General features: G+C 35.8%; 1 protein-coding gene across 4 annotated transcripts in view; it reads left to right on the top strand.

Annotated features, from left to right (window-relative positions):
- Chrdl1 (chordin like 1) overlaps positions 1-21,245 on the top strand; it is a 106,814-nt gene that overhangs the window by 8,957 nt on the left and 76,612 nt on the right. For all 4 annotated transcript variants that reach the window (XM_021187904.2, XM_029534514.1, XM_029534513.1 and 1 more), the window contains 2 exons: positions 15,932-16,044; positions 18,398-18,491. In XM_021187904.2, the coding sequence (XP_021043563.1) occupies positions 15,932-16,044; positions 18,398-18,491 (207 nt within the window). The remainder of the gene's footprint in view (positions 1-15,931; positions 16,045-18,397; positions 18,492-21,245) is intronic.

Raw genomic sequence — 21,245 nt, 5'->3', positions numbered from 1 at the left:
CTGGCAGAAAAGCAAGTTTATGGAAAGAAACATTGATTTTGGCTCAGTTTGAGAGTATGTTTCATCATGCCCAGAACAGCATTGCTGCAGGAATTGAGGCAACTGATCACATTTTGTCTGTGGTCAGGAAACAGAGAGACAAATACTGCTACTCAGTACCCTTTTTCCTGTTCATTCAGATAGGGACTAGAGCCATGGAAAGGTGCTGTCCTCAGGCTTGTTCTTCCCACATCAGTTAAACTAATCTAGAAGAGCCCATCATAGGCATGTCCAGTGGTATTTCTAAATCCTATCAGGCTGTCAGTCAAGATCAATAATCAGAACCAACACAATCATTTGCATATTGGCAGAAGATTAGCTTTTAATAAATTGTAGCCATTACGGAAATATTTTTACAAAGCCAAGTTACATGATCCACTAAGTTTGAGATGAAAAATTTAAACAAAATGGCATCAAATGACTTGGTGCATAGACAGATCAGAATGAAAGTACAGATCTCCAAATACAATATTCTCTTCACTGTACCAATTTGGCTCTGGAAATTCTTTGAAGAAGCCAGTTCATTTTCTTGAATTCAAGCCCAGTCTTTTACATGTGGCAGCAACTTAATATATAAGTGATGATCTAAGTGAATGAGTAAAGACCTTTGTAATATTTCCTTAAGAGAGGCAATGTACACTTTGAGATTTAATGAACAAAAGGCTAGGGATAGAATTGAGAGGTAAAGCAATTACCCAGCAGGTACAAGACCCTGAATTCCATTGCCTAAACCACTACAGTAACAGTAACAACAACAACAACAAAAAGACGGAGACTGGGGCTGAGAAATAGTACAGGAAGAAGACTGCTAAACAAGAATGAGGATTTGAGTTTGAATCCTTATTAACCGGTATGAAAATATGTACCCATAGCAATGTGGGAGACAAAAAACAGGAGTATGCTGAGACTTAATGGTCACCAATCAAACTCTAGATTCAATAAAAGACTGTGTCTCAAAGTAATACAACAGTTATAGAGCAAGACACTAAGTGTATTCCTTTGACTTCCATGTATAGGCATGACTGTGCACAAACATGAGTGTGAACACACACACACACACACATACACTACACACATATACCATATACATTCACACACAAGCAAAGGTATAGACACAAATAAAGGTAAAATTTGACTCTTCAAATGACAGGCTAAGATGAAAAATATTCAGGTACCTAATTGAGACAAATAAAAATTCTGAAATGTTAAAAATATGTTCCTGGGAAGAAGTATTACATTCTGGGCAAAGAACTGAACATGCGAGTAGTGACTATGGGAAAGAGACAAGAGAAACCAAGACTTCAGTTTTGCGTATTTTGCATAAAGCACCTGGACTTTTAATCATATCACGAGGTCATGCTGAAGAAGATTTTATTCATTTAAGATTTATAGCCTGATTACTTCCACAAACATTGGATATGGATTTAAGATGAAAAGACTAGCTAGAAAATAATGTTTTTTAAAGATGAAATAAATCATAGGCCTTCTAAATAAGAAAAAGTAGATCCAGGTAGGATGTAGTTCAGTAGATGATAGCACTTTTACTTTCAATTTCCTTTGTACCTTCTGAAGAAATAAAAAGAGAAAACTTTGGTTTTATTAAAAAGTAGCAATTGTACCTATAGAGTATCCCCTTTTCCCACCTATTACTTAAGCTGTGTTGATCATTCACTGCTCAAATAAAACATATTATTCAGTATGGCATAAAGAGAACAGCTATAAACTTAGATTCATAAGATAAAGAGGAACTCTGGTATTTTTTGAGTTAACCATCTGTAAAGGAATAAGACAGAAATTAAGTAATAACAAAAAATGTCTTTCAATAATGATGATAACACATGCTCCATGGACTTTAACATTTAGTTACATTAATTAATTGACATACAGTATAATGAAATGATCAAGTAATAGATGTTTAATGTGCCTATTAGACTAGTAACAGCTGTCAGGCATCCAAAGAAACTTTCACGTTAGCATAGTTGTTTTTCTTGTATAAGACTAGATTCCCATTGATGAACATACAGAAAATAAATAAACATTTAAGAAAAACAACAGTAATCTTAAGATCTATGGATCATCGTAAGTACTTATTACAGCTACTCATAGTCTTTTTTTTTCTAAGCTCAGCAATACATACAGATACATTAAGTGAAACGCTGTTTTGAAACCAATTTGAATCAGTACTTGCTATGTCTGTTCACATTTGTTATCTCTGAAATGTACCAATATTGAACATATATCCTCATGCTGTCCAAAGTGAAAGTTAAGGACTTTATGTTTGCACAAGAGATAAATTTGATTCTGTTGTGAAATATTCAAGAGTCCATCTTGTACTCTTGATCAAACAAGAAACATCCCCTGTCAAACAGGTCTCCTTCAGCTAAAACTTGTGATGTTGACGTGCTGATAGGAAGGACGTTTTAAAAAATAAGTACTTGGATTTTTGGCCATAGTCCTATGCCATATGACATGGAACAGATTTTTAGCCAGAAAAAAAATTCAGGTCAAGTTTCACCAGCCAAGTAGCCTTTTTGTAAAAGGATATCCCCATGGCCTCATAGAAAGACTAATGAGAATACCATCCACTCTGTTATCCATGCTAATAAGAGATAGAAAGACATGATGAATTGAAATTTCATGGCAGATCTCCTGTTCTCATCTTAGCCAATAGTGTCAACCGTCTTTTTACTAATGACCCCTGTCTTCCTAGTGCATTTGAGTACCTACTAGTAGAGGACCAAATTAGCCTCAAAGCAAAAAAAAGAGAGGACAGTAATATGTGCACAATACTTTTCATGGATAAGGTGATTTGTGTGCAGAAGTGTGTGTGTGTGTGTGTGTGTGTGTGTGTGTGTGTGCATGCATGCATGTGTGTGTTTGTATGTGGTTCAATTAGTTTGGGGCAAATGATCTAGCAAATATGATTGAGATATTTATTTAATTCCAGGATGAGGAAATAAGCCATAACCATGGGATGAGGGGTTTGACTTCTTCCTAGATTTCCTTTCTCACTGTTTCTGACAACTGAACATGAGGTCTTAAAGTCCAGAGGGGATGGGACAGAAACTTCAACTCTAAAACTTCATGCCAGTGAAATAAGACACAAGTTATGGAATTACTGAATGTTGCCCTTCCTATATTATTCTTCAGTTTTGATAAATGAAAAGAGGGAAAGTTCTTATGCTTTTCTTTCCCCCTTCGCTGTTCTAGGAGCTTTTAAAAGAAATTAATAATTAAAAAGGAATTTGTTTACTTGGTATGTTCACTCCACATAACTCAGAGCAAAGATTCATTTTTGCCTTTCACTGACCGTATGTGTTATAGTAGAATAAATATTATTGTAATGCTGACATAGTGATGTGTCTACAGTAAGAGCTGTTATCAAACACAGTTCATGGGAATGTCTTCTTGGTTTTGGACTGGGGGAGCCTTATTGACCCTTTGACCTAATCTTGGGAGAAGTGCAGAGCACTGACGACACAGATGTATGTCTGTGGCTGTTTACATTCTGTATTACATCCTATTAACAGGGGTCACTAAAGTAGCAGGCATTTCTACTTCCAATTAAGGCCAGCTGAGCTATTTGAAAAATAACTATAATGATGCAGGTTGAAGGTCCATTTCACATGTTAGTTTAATTGATTTGGGACTCTCAGATACCAGTAGTTAGTAGTCAGTCATAAGTTCTCCAGCCGATGTCTCTCAGATAATGCCTCTGGATTGCTGTACTTTTCTTCTTCATAGCGATTAGTGTAACATCTTCATTTCAACAAAATCAGCTCATTGGTGCTTCTTATTCAAGAAGATATACTGGGTTTTTAGGTGTGGTTGATTATACACTGTAGCTCATTAAATTCTTTCCTGGGAAAGGTCAAAACTATTTAAAATTCAAACTTACAAGCATATGTTGAAATTAAATTTACCTTAGTTTGTGAAAATTGATAATTGTTCAGTGTGCACATAAAGAACCATTTATAATTGTGAAAACCCCTAGATTTTGAGAAATGTTAAAATATCTCTTAATGACCCTTATGTTTAATTTTATTATATGCTTGAAAAATATCAATGTCAATGATTGTTGGAACATTATTGAATAGCACCAATGTTAGTTTAGTTCTTTGACTGCCCCTGCTCCTTTATCTTCTACATCATTAAGGATCTCATTGGCATGATAAGCTAAATATATCATTAATGTAAGACCAGCATATGTGATGTAATACCATTCTATTTGCATTAGGATTGATTTTTCTGTCAGCAGTGGTGTTTTGAGTAAGGTTTTTGCATTCCTAAATAATGCAGTTTGGAAGGCAGTGTGATAGTAATGTAGTTTCCGTGAGATGTGAGCATATGGGGTAGTGATTTTTAGGTTTAAGAAAAGAAAAGGGAACTTAAATTTTGGGCAAATTTTGTTTTCCAAACAAGATTGCTTTAGCTCCAGGGAGCTGTTCTAAACTTTGTTTTGTTGCCGATACAGACACAGAAGTTCAAATTGAAGCATTGCCATCTATATATTTTTGAATATTATGTCTTTACATGTATTTTTTTTTTAATTGTGCTGTGGCTTGGCACGAACGGAAGCCAGAGTCACACTCATAGAAGCCTGTTTTTCCATCATGCACGTCATGGGATTGATCTCTGGTCACCACGCTTGGCAGCAGGTACCTTTCCCTACTTAGCCATTGCAGCGGACCACTTGGAATATAAGATTATTTTAATGTGTAATTGATTTAGAACTCATATTTGGGTAACTTATTTTATTTTAGTGATTGTTTAATATTTCAAAGGTCTTAATTTTCTGTTATTCCATTTGCTTACCAAGTAAGATAGAGATAAATCATCCTAATGTGAAGGTAGCAAAAATTCAGCTAACTTGATATTTTAAACAGGTAGATCTGATATCACTCATACAGTACACTAAGTCACCTGGGAGGACAATAATACAGGGTATATTTTTATGTAAACCTTAAACTTACACTTAAAAATAGCTTCTATATGCTTTCAAGTAATGTAGCCCCAGATACATATTGCTGTACAAAACTAATAATGCTACTTAAAGGCATCGTGCTCATGAATTTGTTTTCAAGTATGCCAGTTATTTCTGAAACACTGAAGTAAGTTTTATATGTAGAATGTAAATCACTTGGTTGTTAGTGTAACTATAAATTTATTAACAAAGTAGTTATTTTCTTCTCACTAACAAGAAGGTAGGGAAAAATGCCTCATTTAGACATAGGTATTGTGAAATTCATGATCATTCCTCAATAATTAAAGAATATGGGATTACTGAAATATTTCTAAGTTGTGTCTGTATAAGGAAGTTGTATTTCTAGACTTGCCTGAAAACTACACATATTATGCCTAAAAACTACATTTTTTTTTTGGTTTCCTGTGTCCTTTCATTGAAAGCATGGTCCTGAATACACATTCTTACTCAGGAAATATACTTTAGTGGAAATTGTTAGGGGAAAATGGCAATACCATAAAATAAGAAACAAAAAAATGATTCCTTAACACTAATAAACACTAAATCTTACTGATAATTCAAACAAAATACTAAGTTCACTATTCCCTATAGAATTGCCAGTGTTTGAAGATGTTAGGCTATCCCTTGCTGGTCATTTTTACCAACTGATAGTAGGAACAAAGGTTAGTATAGCTTTTCTGGGAGAAAGTTTGTCAATATAGGTCAAAAATTTAAAAATATGCAAAACTTTTGACCCAAGAAGTCTGCTTCTTAGAAATTATATTAAGAAAACAACCAGTGTAGGAAGTTTTCTCATGAAACTTTTAAAAATAGAAATGGCAAGAGTGCAATTGGCCAAATAGGGAATTGGTTAGTGTTAAGGTTAAACTATATTTTGATATAAATTATTGTTCTTAGGCATAAAGTATGGGAGAATATTCAACATCATAGAAATATTCTCATCATGGGATATCAATTTTGTAATAAAACCTCTCCATATATATAATATATGGATTAAAAATAGGAATGTCTAGTTTCCTACCTGGTATGCAGAGGGTTTCAAAGTTTTCAATTCTGTTGTTAGAAAGCACTTAATGACCTGAGAGTTAATGATCCCCCTTAGATTCAGTAAGATGGGAGATGGAATGAAAAGAATATAGATGGAGGGGGAAAAAATCACAAGAATGTCCATGTAGGAAATTCCAAAGTACCAAGATTAATGTATAAAAATAAATTGTTTTCCTATATTCTAGCAACAAACAAGAGAAATTTTAACTAATCATGTGTATTTCTACATATTAATGCCCTTAAAAATAATATATATAGTCAACAATGCATTTAATGTAAATTATAAGGCTTTAATGATATAAAAAACAAAATAAATAATTGGAGAGTCCATGATACTGGGTTGAAGTATTAAAGATTTTTAATATCGGTTTTTCACGATTTAATGTTAGTCAATAGCATTAAAAATCATAACAAATCTTTTTGTGAGTCATTTGTATGAAAAAGTAAAAGATATAAAACAACAAAAAATACTGAGAAGTAATGGTGTCATAGAACAGATATTACATGATTCAAGACCTATTGTATAAGCTGGAACAATGAAGGCTGTGACACTGGTTAAGGGAACAATAAATAGATCAATAAAACACAACAGGAAACCCAGAAATAGATATGCACAAACATTGTTTGTCAGGAAACTTTCAACAAAGAAGGAAAGTTGTAAATGAAACGGGTGCTAGTCTTTTCAATAGATAGTGCTTGAACAATTGACCTCATATATCCCGAGTAAATAAGTTAATTAATTTAGCCATGGATCTTACATACTTCTCAATAGCCTTGGAGCATCACTGAACAAAGTCTAGGTAGAGGTGTGGCTTTAGCAATGACGTTTTGAATAAAATATCAAAAGCACAATTTGTGAAATACCTGATAAACTAGGCCGTTAATATTAAAAAAAAAACCTTTTTGTTTCACTAAATGACATAGGATCAGCAAATACTGTACTCCAAAAGTAAAACTATCATTCTCAGGAGAGCACACTGGTTAACTGTGCCAAACACTTAAGGTTGACATTATGTGATGTCTCTATGGTGTGTTCCAGAACAAAACGTTCAGAAAGGGTACTGCCTAACTCAGTGCTTGATTACCCTATTTCCATCTCACCCAAACTCGGTGAAGACATTGCAAATAGAAAATGGTAGACCAAAAATCTCTCATGAATAAAGGTGCTGAAATTCTTAAAAAATTTTAGTTAACTGAGGAACTGGAGACATGAATCAGTGGTTAAAAACTTTTGCTGTTTTTGCAGAGTGCTGGAGTTTGGTTCTCAGCACATCCATGGTGTGCCATAGAACTAGCTGTAATTCCAGGTCCACCGGATTAGGCAATCTCTTTTGGCCTCTGCAGGGTACCCGTGAGTGAGTGTGTGTGTGTGTGTGTGTGTGTGTGTGTGTGTGTGTGTGTGTGTGTACCTGCATATTGCATATGCACACACACTTAAATAAAATAATATTTAATTAATAAATTATTTTAAAGAATAATTTACCATAGTCAGGTGGGATTTACTGCAGGTATGTAAATGTGTTCCAACATTCAAAAAAAAGTCAATTAAGGTAGTCTATCAAATCAAGAAGTTGAAGAGAATAAACACATGATATTATCAAAAGATGCCAAATTGATAAATTCTAATACGATTTAGCAAACTAGAGGTAGAGAAGAATTTCTTTATCTTGACAGAGGACATCAGTATCCTGAAGGTAAGACACTAGATGCTTTCCCATTTAGATCTGGAATAAGAAAATAAAATCCACTCTCACTTTTTAAATTTACCTTTTAGCAGAAGTCTTAGGTAATGGATAAATCATGTATACATACTGAAAGAAATAAAACTACTTTTGTTCACAGATGATATAGTTATTCATATACCATTCCCCCAAAGGGCTGGAGAGATGATCCAGTGATTAAGAGAAGTTATTGCTCTTGCAGAAGACCCCAACTTTGTTCACAGCACTCCCATCAGGTGGCTTACAACTGCCTACTAACTCTAACTCTGAGAGAACCAATGCTCTTTTCTGGCCTCTGCAGGTATTTGCATGCATGCACACATGTAAAAAATAAAATAGAATAAATAACAACAATGGCATAAGGGCTTCTGTAATTAACAAGTTAATTCTGAAATTAACAATGAACAAGAATGAAAGATATAAATTTAATATACAAAATTCAGTTCCCTTTCTAAATACCAACATCAGTGAACACATATAATTAAACTTTGAAAACCTCAGTGCTATTTATGTTACTACCAGATGAAGGAAATGCATAGATATCAATATAACAAATTATGTGCAGGATCTTTATGAGGAAAACTAAAAACACTGATGAAATGAGTGAACGAAACAGAAATATATTTTGTGTTTATGGGTAGAAAAACACATAGTTGACAGATATCAGTTCTAACCTCATGTGTAAGTTTGTTTATTTTTCTTGACAGGGTTTCTCTGTGTAGCCTTGGCTGTCCTGGAACTCACTTTGTAGACCAGGCTGGCCTCGAACTCAGAAATCTGCCTGCCTCTGCCTCCCAACTGCTGAGATTAAAGGTGTGCTCCACCATGCCCAGCCATGTGTAAGTTTACATGAAAGGCAAGAGATCCTGAATAACTAACAATATTGAAGGAGGAGAAAAAAATAATAATAGTGTTCTGATCCTACACAGTTTCAAGGTTGATGTAAAACTATAGTAATAGATGTAGTGTATCTTGGTAACAGAATAGAGAAATGGATGAATATAACATAATACAGAGCCGATAAGTAGACTAGTAGCTGACTGATGTTTTTTTCACTAAACAGTACATCAGAAGAGAGGCTATCCTTTCACAAATAAAATGTGACCTTTATAAAAGTTCTAGAAGATAGTAGAGCAGAAACTCTGGGAGAAATTATATTTGGTAATGGTTCATTTGACACTGCTCCTAAAGCATGTTCAGAAAAGAAGAAATTGATAAGTTGGACTGCTTTTAGGGTAAAATATTCTGCTAGGAGGAAAGCATTAGAACAGAATGGAATGACGGCTCAATATCTGTGTCTCTACAATGCATTTCTAGTCAAAATATGCAGCCAACTCTAGAAGTCGACAAGAACAGGAACAATCCAATTAATATGTGGGCAAAATACCTAAAAGGCAGTGCAGTAAGAAAGATATGCTGGTGGCAAATGAAGAAAGGTTCAAATTGCTTGCCATAAAGGAAATAACAGAACAGGGGCTGGAGAGCCAGCTCAGTAGTTAAGAGCACTGGCTCTTCCAGAGGTCCTGAGTTCAATTCCCACCAACCACATGGTGGTTCACAAACATCTGTAATGGGATCTGATGACCTCTTCCGGAGTGTCTGAAGACAGTGACAGTGTAGTCATATACATCAAATAAATAAATCTTAAATTAAAAAGAAAACACACAAAATAAATGATTGCAACTGAGCATGGTGTCTCATGCCCTCGATCCAAGCACTTGGGAGTCAGAGGCAGGCAGATTTGTTTGAATTGAAGGTTAACATGGTCTGCATAGAGCTACAAGCTATACAGGGATGCATACTTAAAACCTGTTTGAAGAAATATGTTGTATTGATTTTTTTTAAAGATATTGCTGTGCTCTTATTAGAATCACCAAACATTGAGGATAACAAGTGCTTGTTGAGATATGGAACAACAGAAACTTTTTCTTTGTTGGGTGGGGCATACTAGCTTTGTTTCTGTTGCTGTGATAAGACATCTGTGGCACACATAATTCACCTCAAAGGATCAGACTGTCTCTATGTCACACTTATTGCTGTCCTTGGCAGTTGTCACACTGTACTGGCACATACAATATGCTAGAGTTGCCACTGCAACTGAGGCACCTTCTCCATTAGTGTCTCCAAACCTCACTTCTTGGTCTCTATCCCTGCCATACAGTGTCAAACCTCAGCTGCTTCCCATGACCCATTTATGGCTTCAAAATCAGCATTTCCTGTGTGACATTACCAACCCTCACTGCCAGCATGAGACACAGATTTGGCCACAGTTTCTCTTTGCTGACCTAGAGAAAAATCCCATCAGAAGATAACACCTCATTGATGCTGGTTTTTCTTAATCACAATTGATTTCTGAGACCCAGCTAACCAATATCAATTGTCCCATTTTAGTGAGGGCTTTTCTTCAGTGGGGGAGTCTCCTATTCATCACAGCTGATTCTTTTGCTCCAGCTGACCAGAACCAGATTCTTAATTCAAAATGGTAGAAAAACTAGCCCTGATAGAATCTTTGCTTCCTCCTCAAACTTCTCAAGCCAGACCTCCATCGTCTGCATTTCATTCCACGTTCTTATCACCGAGCTCCCATTAGCTTTGAAGACGCAAGGGCTATTCCAGCCCCCCAAATCCAATATCTTTCACAATTCTTCCCAAAACAACATAGTTCTGTCACAAGAACAAGCCACAATCCTGATACCTCTTTCTGTCTTAGGTAGGTTTCTGTTGTGGTGATTAAGACCATGGTCAAATGCAACTGGGAAAGAAAGGGTTTATTTCATCTTGTGCTTCCAGGTAACAATTCCTTACTGAGCTCAACCAGGCCAAGGACTTGGAGTCAGGAACTTATGTAGAGGCCCTGAAGGAATGCTGCTTGCTGGCTTGTTTTCCCCAATTTGGTCTGTTTCATTTCTTATACTTCAGGGACCACCCTCCCTGGAGTATCACTGCCCCCAGTGTGCTGAGCACCTCCCCATCAATTGCCAATCAAGAAAATGCCCCCACAGCTTTGTCTGTTGGCCAATTTGATGGGGAGAGTTTCTCAACTGAAGTTACCTCTTCTCAGTTGATGAGCTTATGTCAAATTGTCAGAGACCCTAACCATCACACTGTGGGCATGCAAAAATGGTAAAGGAAATTTACCATTTTTTTTCGAAGCCAAACATAACCTTGCCACCTGCCCCAGGAATTGTTTTGTTACTGATACCTAAATGAGGTGAAAACATATGTCCACACCAAGACCTGTATGCAAGTGTTATGGAATTTTTATTCACAACTTCTAAAAAAATAAAGTAACCAAGTTTTCCCTTAGTAAGGGAGTAGTTGAACAAGTTTAAGTGTAGCTATAAAATGTATTATTGATGTTTGAGATATATGATCATAAAAATAAGTGAACGATTTAATAATGTCATGAAAACACATTAGAAACCTTAAATGCATATAGCCAAATGAATGAAGCTAACTTTAAAAAGTAATATATCTGATGTTACCAACATGGTGACATTCTGGAAAAGGTAAAACTATAGAGCAAGGAAAAAGTCCAATGCAAAGATAAAAAAACAGAGCAGAGGAAAATTTTAAGGCAGTGAAGCATGTCTATTTGTTATTGCAATATATAGCATCCAGTTGCAAAAAAAAATGGAACTTCGGGTTACAAAGAGTAGACTGTAATTCAGATCCTGTACATATACTTTGGTTAATATTAACAAGTCAACATTGGTTCATCAGAGAAAATGAACTAAGTTAATGCAAGATTGCAAGATGTTAATAATATGGGCAAGTGAAAACGTAAGTGGAAAGTATTGTACCTACTGCTAATTATTTTTAAACCTAAAATTGTTCTAACAGATAAAAACACATTTTAAAAAGAAAAATTTGGAGCGATATTATCAGAGTATAGAAATTGTTTAATTTCTGGTTGAAATAATTCATGTGAGTTTTTTTCCTTTTGTTGTTTTTATTAGTTTTTTTTTTACTAACATACAATTTTCATGTGGTGAAATGTCTTCTTTTAGAACAATTTTTAGAAATGCATTCTGTCCTGTAGAAAATACTGTAATCAAGGTATAAACTGACTCCATTACCCCAAATGCTTCATGTTTATCTTTTTATTGTTCTTTACTACAATTCCTTCTTTTTCCCTTTTATTGAAAATAGATTCTTTTTAATCTACTTTTATTTACTTGTTTTATATATGCGTGCTCTATCTGCATGTAAACCTGACTGTCAGAGAATGCATTGGAGACCCTGTACTCAGTTCAATGGTTGGCTGAGAGCATCCACCTCTGTATTTGTCAGGCTCTGGCAGAGCCTCTCAGGAGACAGCAATATCAGGCTCCTGTCAGCAAGCACTTCTTGGCATCTGCAATAGTGTCTGGGTTTGGTGTCTGTATATGGCATGGATCCCCAGGTGGGACAGTCTCTGGATGGCCCCAATGGAGAGTTAGAGAAAGGACTGAAGGAGCTGAAAGGGTTTGCAACCCCATATGAAGAACAATATCAATCAACCAGACCCTCCAGAACTCCCAGGGACTAAATCACCAACCAAACAGGGACTCATGCCTCCAACCGCATATTTGACAGAAGATGGCCTTGTAGGGCATCAGTGGGAGGAAAGGCCCTTGGTCCTGTGATGGCTCTATGCCCCAGTGTAAGGGAATGCCAGAGTGGGGAGGTGAGAGTGGGTGGGTGGGGGAGCACCCTCATAGAAGTAGGGGGAAGGAGGATGGGATAGGCATGCTTTTTAACTTCATTTTTGTATGTGTTATTAGAAATGGCAAAAGGCTAACTTTAAATATTGCACATGAGTACTTAAATGGCTCTATAGTGTTTGTTGAATTTGTTTAAAACACTATTGTTTCTACATAGAACTGACTTTGTATCTTTGTTTAATCAATTTAGGTGTTCTGTTAGTTTGTTTATCTAACCTTTAGCTGATACTATATATACTGAAAACTATAACATCTTTCTTTTTTAAAACTATTTTGGTTCTTCTACTTTCTTTTACTTTCAATAAAACTGTATTATTAGACTCCCACCTTTTTAAGATAAAATATCCTCCTGATACTTGTGTCTTTTTCTTTGAGACAAGATTTTACTATAAAGTAGCCTAAAATTTACTATGTAGACCAGATTGGCCTTGAACTGCTAGGGATCCACTTGCCTAGGCATGGTCACACTATTATGTACTTTGGAGAGAACGGACATCTTAAAAAGCCTTTATCTTCCAGCCTACAAATATTATAAATGTGTCTGACTTATAGGCCTTCATTGCTCCCTCCCAGCAATGCATTATAGTTTTCTTTTTTTGCATTATAGTTTTCTTGGTGCAAACCTTACATATGTTTTGCTAGATGTGTACTTCCAAAGGCTCATATTTGGGAGAAGCTATTGTAAACACTATATGTACTAATTGGAGCTCTTTTGCTTTCATATCATTTTTGAGATAGGGTGTCACTTTGTAGGATGGGCTGGAAGTGAAATCTCTTCAGCTCTCCTGCCTTTGTTCCCCATGAGTAAGGAATGATCTGCTACACCCAGTCATACTTCAGTTTCTCTTTGTTTATTATAGAATATGTAAATATGGTTGGTCTTGATTCCTACAGTCTTGCTAACTTCTTTTAATCATTCATAATAACATTTTAATAGATTGGTGAGTTTTCTTTTTAGAAAACAATGACACTTTGTAAATACTTTAATTTTTGCTTTGTGATATATAAAACTTTTGGGGCCTGCTTTCTCATGCTAACATTGAAAAAAATGACATTATCATATAATTCTCAGTAATATGGAAAAATCAATCCTTTGCCATGAAGGGTGTATAATGTCAGCCAAATTGTTGTTGTTGTTGTTGTTATTGCTATTGTTGTTGTTGTTAGATACCATGTATAAGGTTGAGGAAATTTTCTTCCCAGTTTTATAAGAGTTTCAGCCTTGGCTGAATGTCGCATTTTGTCAGACTCGGGTTATACATCTATTGTAAGAATGATATGTGTGTAAATCCCCCCATTTGCAAACATAGTGAATTACATTGATTGAACTATGAATGAGGAACTAGCTGTCAATTTTCAATAAAGCCCCACTTGCTCAAAAATTATTATCCTTTTAACGTATTATTAGATTTAATTTATACCATTATAACTTGCATGTGAATCAGTTTTGTAGGTCATATGATTCATAACTGAGTAATCTTGATGATTATTTTTCTCCTCTGGTAACATGCATAATACTTTCCAGCACCATGAACACTAGTCAGTAGGGATGATGCTTATCATTGGGTACCCGCTTGATTTTTCTTTGTTGGATTACATAGGTATATGGTGACTTCAGCAATAAGGCCTTACTGTCAAGTGGTGGTGAGCAACCCATAGCCTTGGCAATAAGTAGTCTGTGATGTTTGCAAGGGTCTATGGTTCTCCTTTGATTAACAAATCAACAGGGCATAACCTATTCCTGGTGTTGGAGCCTTTACTTGTTAGTATAAGAACTCTAGTTGAGGCATTGTGTCCCATTATTAGTTGTCCCTCTTCACAGTCCCTCCTTCAACCTGCCCTCCCATTCCCCTCCCTATAATAGTCCTCCTAGTCTATTCCAGTTTTCCCATCCTTTCCTTTATAGCACCATATTTTATTTCCTTTTTCCTAGCACCAGACCCCTTACTAACCACACAATCACTTTGGTTATTCTAAATAAAGCACATGTACATACAGCTTGAATGCTAACTTCCATATATATGAGAAAATATTAAGTGTTGTCTGGGTGTAGGCTGCCTTGTTCAGGATTATTGGTTCTAGCTCCATTAATTTACCTGCAATTTCATAATTTCAGTTTTCTTGACAGCTGAATAATATTCCATTGTGTAAATGTACTAGATTTTTATTTTTTTCATTAGTTGATGGACATCTAGGGTGTATTCAATTTATGACTGTTATGAATAAAGAAACAATGTACGTGGATGAGGAGCATCTCTGTAATGAGATGTGGAAATATATATATATATATATATATATATATACATATATATATATATGTATATATATATATATATGTGTGTATATATATATATATATATATGTATATATGCCCAAGAATATGTGATAGATTGAATATAAAGAATAAATGTCTACTTTTTAAATAAAAATGCATGTAAAACATGACAAGTAACTTGGAATATGCTCAAACATCCTGCAGTGTAATGCAAATTTCAACTACAAAAAGTTTTAGGGGCAAGAGAGCTGACTCGGTGGTTAAGAACATTTGTTGCTCTTGCAAAAGACCCAGACTCTGTTCAGAATGTCAACATGGCTTAAAACAAATAGCTATACTTCCAGTTCCAAGAGATTCAATGTCCTTTTCTGGCTTCTATGGGCACTGACATGCATGTAGTAAACAGATATGCATATAGGCAAAGTACTCACACTCATAAAATTAAATATATTTATTATATATGTATGGATATTTTGTCTGTATATATGCCTGTGTACCACGTCTATGCTGTGGCCTACAGAGGCCAGAAAAAGACATCAGATTGTCTGGAACTGGCATTATGGATGTTTTTATGCTGCCACATTGGTGCCATCAATTGAATCCAGGTTCTCTGGAAGATAGGAATTACTCTTAACTTTTAAAGAATATCTCCAGCCCTATAAAAAATATTCCAACAAAAGGAAGTTATGACTTGAGCTAACTGAAGATTGTTCATGCTCAAGAAAATCTGAATGTTAAATAGAAGCAAAGTGTTCATTATTTTACCTTTGGAAAGGAAGTATGTCCTTTTTAGAAACCAAAAGGCCAGTGATAGGTTTTCTTATATTGCTATTATAACAGAGCTGTAAGATTGAGAGCTCCACTATCAGATCAACCTGGGCTTGAGTATCATCTCAGCTGCTTGCTAGTACTATGTCTCTTGACTTCCCATAAAATAAGATTGATATTCATATTTCCTTTATGACTTACTGTATAAATGAGGTAAGGAAAAATACATAAAACATTGAACCAGCAGTAGGTGCTCTACAAATGCAATGACTCTTCCCTTGATGTACAAAGTACAATGGATAGAACCCATGATTGTCTTTGAATGTCATGACTTGGCCTATATTTTCTAACACTGTGTTCTTCTCCCTACCCCTGCCCTTCCCCGTAATAGACTCAGAGACATACTGCGTGTTTCAAGACAAGAAGTATAGAGTGGGTGAGAAATGGCATCCCTACCTGGAACCATATGGACTGGTTTACTGTGTGAACTGCATCTGCTCAGAGGTACATTGCTTTCTGGAATGAGATTTCTTTCTCCATTCCTTAGCACATGGGGAGGTTATCAGTGCTCATTTGGCCAGAGAGCCTAGGTGATTATAATCATAAGAAATATTGGTAAGCACCCAGGTGACATGGCATATGAGGTACAGGTAGGAGAATCCATAGTACTTGATGAAAATTCTTGGTTAGATAGAAAATTTAAGGTCCTCATTAAAGAAAGGGGCACAGGACAGAGGCCAGATTAGAAAGAGTATTTCTCCTGATTTATTTTCTGTTAAAGTTTTGTTTGTTTTCCTTAAGATCTGTAAATATTTACTATAAATAAATTTATATGGGCTCTTAGGCTAATTATATAGGACATAATAGGAGAAAGTAGGAGAAATCAGATAGTAGAAAAATTGATCTTTCTTCTAAATGATAGTAGAAGCAACCCCAGTTGTGGCAACAAATAATGTCTCCAAACATGGTTAGTTCCCTGAATGGAAACCACAGCATTAAGCTTAATGGGAAGGAAAGCCTCATCATAATCTTTAAGAACTGAGAATTCTGAATGCATAGTGTGAACTAGTTTCTTAAGATCCAGGGCAAAGGCTTCATGTAACTCCTTTTCTGTGGCTAGCTAGAGCAGACAGTCATTGAAGCTTGTTCTTCTTGCCATTTGAACAGATCTTTGGACTTTCCAAATTTTTACCTTGTATAAGGCACCTTCCAGCTATTATAATAGGAGGTATCCAGGGTTTGTGGTGTTTTAACTTTGCAGTAGCCTAATTTTTAAACTCTAAAGGAAGCCACCTATAGTACATGATATGTTGGGTAATTTACCTATAACCTCAGTGAGATTCCTTCCGTTTCTTCTTTCAAACTGGATAGCCTGGTGTCAGGGAGCATGCCTGTGGATTTCAGCATCCAGAAGGCTGAGTAAAAAGGATCATGAGTTTGAGTCTACCTGTTTCAAAACAAGACATAATGATATTACTTATTTCATATGTTGTACTAAGAAATAAATACACTAATTCATCTAAAACAATGTATGAGTAATCAATGTTAATGTGTACTACCATCATTATCATTACAGTTATCTGTGCTCTTATTTATCTCTAGAGTGTAGAAGTAAATTTCAGTATACAGCATTAAAGATTGAATTTTCTTCTCAACCAGGAACTATGCTTTCTGATGTGCTTCTGAGAGCTCATCTACAGATGCTACTACCTGGCCCTGAGGAGAGTGGTAGAGCCTCTCTACCCTTTCCGAATGCAGTATTATAAAACTTTATACTAGAATGCACATGAGAAAAAAGAATTGTAGTAAGGTGACTCTGGATAAAAGAAGCCTGCCTCTTTAAATGACTAGGACTTGTATTAAATAGAGAATCTGGGGGCTGATTAACTGCCTGGTATGGCATTATTTTGTCAGATTCTTGACTCAGTACATTGGAGATGGACAGCTAGCCCTTGGGGGCCGAGGCTTTGAAGTCCACGAGGCAGTGAAAATGTTAACATGATCCCGATGCCAACAGCTCACACACTAGGCATATTCTTTCTCTGCGCATTTCACCACCCTTTACCCTGTAACAGCCTGACAGATGCAAGTCACCCTTCCTTCAGATGAATTATGGATGGGATATGTAAATGTAAATGTAAATGCATTTCCAAAGCTTTCTTTGTTCTAGCAATGACTGAGAGCTGTCGGAGTTGGGGATCATGTATCACTAAGTCATACAGGGACCAAGTTGCCTCATCCAGACATACTAGCGGATCAGCTCAATTTCTAGTTCTTGCTTGTTCTCGGAAACCAATGTTGACTGAAAAAGGAAATGAGGAGAGGAGTCACGAAGCCTAACGAATCAAGGCAAAGCTGAATGCAAGGACTCACATGCCAGGGATGTCTCTGTACAGAGCTGGGAAGTAGCTCTCGAGGGACCTATTACTCACCACCCCTTCTCTTCTATGGCATCAGGCAGGTGGTTATGAAATCAGAATAGGCTCTTGGAAAAGCCGTGTAGCTAGAACTGGGAAGGGCAGACCTATCACAGAGAGTTCTATGGGAGGCCAGAGGAAGCCTCCCATATTTATTATTAAATATAGGAGGCATAAAAACTGGGTCTATGTTGAACCCAGCCTCATAAAAGGTGTGATGATATGCTTCCAATCAACCCAGCAGAGGTGCTAGGAGTGGGAAAAGGATTTTGAAAAGAATAAAAAAGAAAAAGCAAACTGATTGCATTCAGATTCTTGGGAATGCATTATTCACTGTCTGGGTGAGTCCCTGCATGACTGTTTCCCAAACTGGCATAAGCCCAGTGACCTTTGAAAGACATTTTTTTTCTCTCACTCCCTCTTTGCCTTCTCTTTTTCAGAATGGGAATGTGCTTTGCAGCCGAGTCAGATGTCCAACTCTTCATTGCCTTTCACCCGTGCATATTCCTCATCTGTGTTGCCCCCGCTGCCCAGGTAATCCAGTTTGCCTCTGTTTCTCCAATCTGTGACTCTCTGTTTTCTGTCTTTACCTGATCCAACTAATCTTTCTAAACTCCCCCAGAAGTTAAACTTCCAGTCAGAAATAAAATTAGAACATTTTAGACAACTTAAACTGGCCCCCTAAATTATAAATTTATAGCCCAAATGAGACACATTCTAGGTTCTAATATGTTATTGTGTACCTAGTAACAAATTTTCATTGGGCTTTTAATCATTTGAAAGGGAATGAAAGGGGAGAAATGAATTATAACTATAAACAGCCTCTTCCTGCCATGGGCAGTAGGTAACAGGGGAGTTGTGGCACATGTCCTATACAATTAGTTCTGGAATTGCATCCAAGCATAGCTTCAGAATGATGAGGAGCAGTTCATAAATCAAAGGAATTGAACCAGTAAGGTTTATGACAGTATAAAGCTGCCTGCTCCACACTACACAGTTGTTATTAGGTACACATTGTTAAGGGCAAGTCTGGGGATAACCAGCTAGAAACTTTTTCACAACGTAGTTAGGAAGCCTGATTTCAGTGTATGGTTAGGGCATTTTCCTGAAGTAGAGGTCTCCTCAATTACACTTTCTTTTGATATGACTAGGGCCTGGTTCTTGCACCAGAGTCTTAGAACCATGGAGAGATTCAGAGAATATAACATTCCAAGGAAAAGCTATCAGTCTTGAGATCTGAAAAGTGAAAGCCTTGCTACCCTCTAGTTCTATTCATTGTGCTGAGGAAGGAAACTGATGAGATGAAGGTTCCTGAGTTGACTTTAGGGAGTCAGAGAACTCTTCAAAATTAATTGCAGCTTTTAGATTTACGCATACGGAAGTAAATTCCTTTATAAATAATCCATTGCTTTATTGATATTCCTCTATAAAGTATACTCTCATGTACTAGTAAAACCATTCCAATAAACAAAGACATTACTTTTCTCAAGTGACAAAATATCACATGCAGATCTATGGTTTTTTTGAATGTTGATGCATCAAGACATGAGGAAATGACCAATCTGAAAGTTGCTTTTCAGGGTAAATTCCTACAAAAGCATGCTGGTTTTGAATGTGTTCATGTGCTTCTCCTTGAATTGGATTGTAAGAAGCGTTGGTAAATGAGAGAGTGCAGTATTTCTGATCTTTTCTTTAGTATGCCAAATAGTCTATCAAATCACTATAAAGTATCTCCAAGGCATCTCACAAAGTGGCCTACTGTCATAAGAACTTATCTAAACAAAATCTTCTTAAATTGTGGGTCAATGGTTGAAAACGATTATTAACAAAACGGTAAATAGGGGCTACCAGTTATTCTAATAGAAAAGGAAAATGTTAAGAGAATTGAGTTTTAAAAATTCCAGAGGTATAAAAGGTGAAAAAAGGTGACTTGAAAAGCTAATTTTACATAGTGCGTAGTGTGTAGAAACTGTTTTCCCCGTCCTTGCTCTTGCAGTTTGCATCTAAGAAAGTCAGTATTTCTTCTTCATTATGCAGTCTTTCTGTGAATAGTTGTTCCTAAATTCTCTAATCTTTATATGCAAAATTTAGGAGGTTGTTGCCATTCTCGAATGCTAACTTGACTGGGTATAAAATTTTAGGGTGCTCATTTTCTGTCAGCACCTTTGAAGTTATTTCTAAATGGCTTCCTGGCTTCTTCTGTTTATGGATAAAATTGAACTATTTGATTATAGTTCTGCTATAGGTCCTTTTATTTCCTTCATTTTGAAAGATTTTCTCTTTTACTTTGATGAATAAATTGAGATGTACTTATGTATAATTTATATTTCCTTAGCCTTCTTGGTGTGATTCCTTTGTTGTTGTTGTTGTTGTTGTTTGTGACAAATTTTTTTTCTAAATAACCCTGGCTGTCCTTGAACTAACTCACTATGTAGACTAGGCTGGCCTCAAAATCATAGAGATCTGCCTGCCTCTGCCTGCCAAGTACTAGGATTAGGGTGAGTGCTACTGTGCCCAGCAGTATGATTGTTTTTCAGATTTTTATCAGCCTAAGGACTGAGAAATATGTTTGTCAGTTATCAGTTTTATAAAAATAATTATCCCTATATCTTGCTTCTCATTGTTGGAACACCTCTCCCCACCCCCCTTCTTCATTTATTTTTTGAGATAAAGTTTCATATATACCACACTAGCCTTAAACTCCTAGTCCTTCTGTCTCAGCCTTCCTGGTGCTATAAAACTATCTTTGATGTAAACATTTGTACCTCATTTAATTTCTCCTCTGTGCCTCCTAATGTCTCCTTTACTCTTTTTCATTGCACATATTTCCCACCATGATACTTCATCAATTCTATTCTCTAGTTTATAAATTCCTTTCAGACATATTATCTGGACAATCTGTTAGGTTTTGTTTATCTTATCTCCAATAACTATATTTTCATCCAAGTTTTCAAACTTTATTTTAAAAATATTGACATTTTATTTTAAAATCTGGGTTATAATTTATTGGGGTTGATTCTCTTTTTGTTTTGTTGCTTTAAGTATTTGAAATTTTCTTATACTACATTCTAAGTAGAAATATTTGTGTTTTTTCAGATGTAAATTCTAGCCTTTCTGCAGTTTCTTGAAAGCTTTTCTTAGTTATGGATTTTTCTTATTTTTCTAGATATTGCTTAAAAGCTATTCTCCATTAAATTTTATCTTGAACAAGACCTTTTTTTATTTCATGAATGGTTATTTCAGTTCTTTTTGCACATTTAGCTCTAATCTAGGATTTTGGTCAGACTA

The sequence above is a fragment of the Mus pahari genome, chromosome X, assembly GCF_900095145.1.
Source record: "Mus pahari chromosome X, PAHARI_EIJ_v1.1, whole genome shotgun sequence".
NCBI classification, from domain to species: domain Eukaryota; kingdom Metazoa; phylum Chordata; class Mammalia; order Rodentia; family Muridae; genus Mus; species Mus pahari.
Note: the sequence above shows the minus strand (reverse complement) of the source record. Positions and strands in the feature narration are given on the sequence as shown.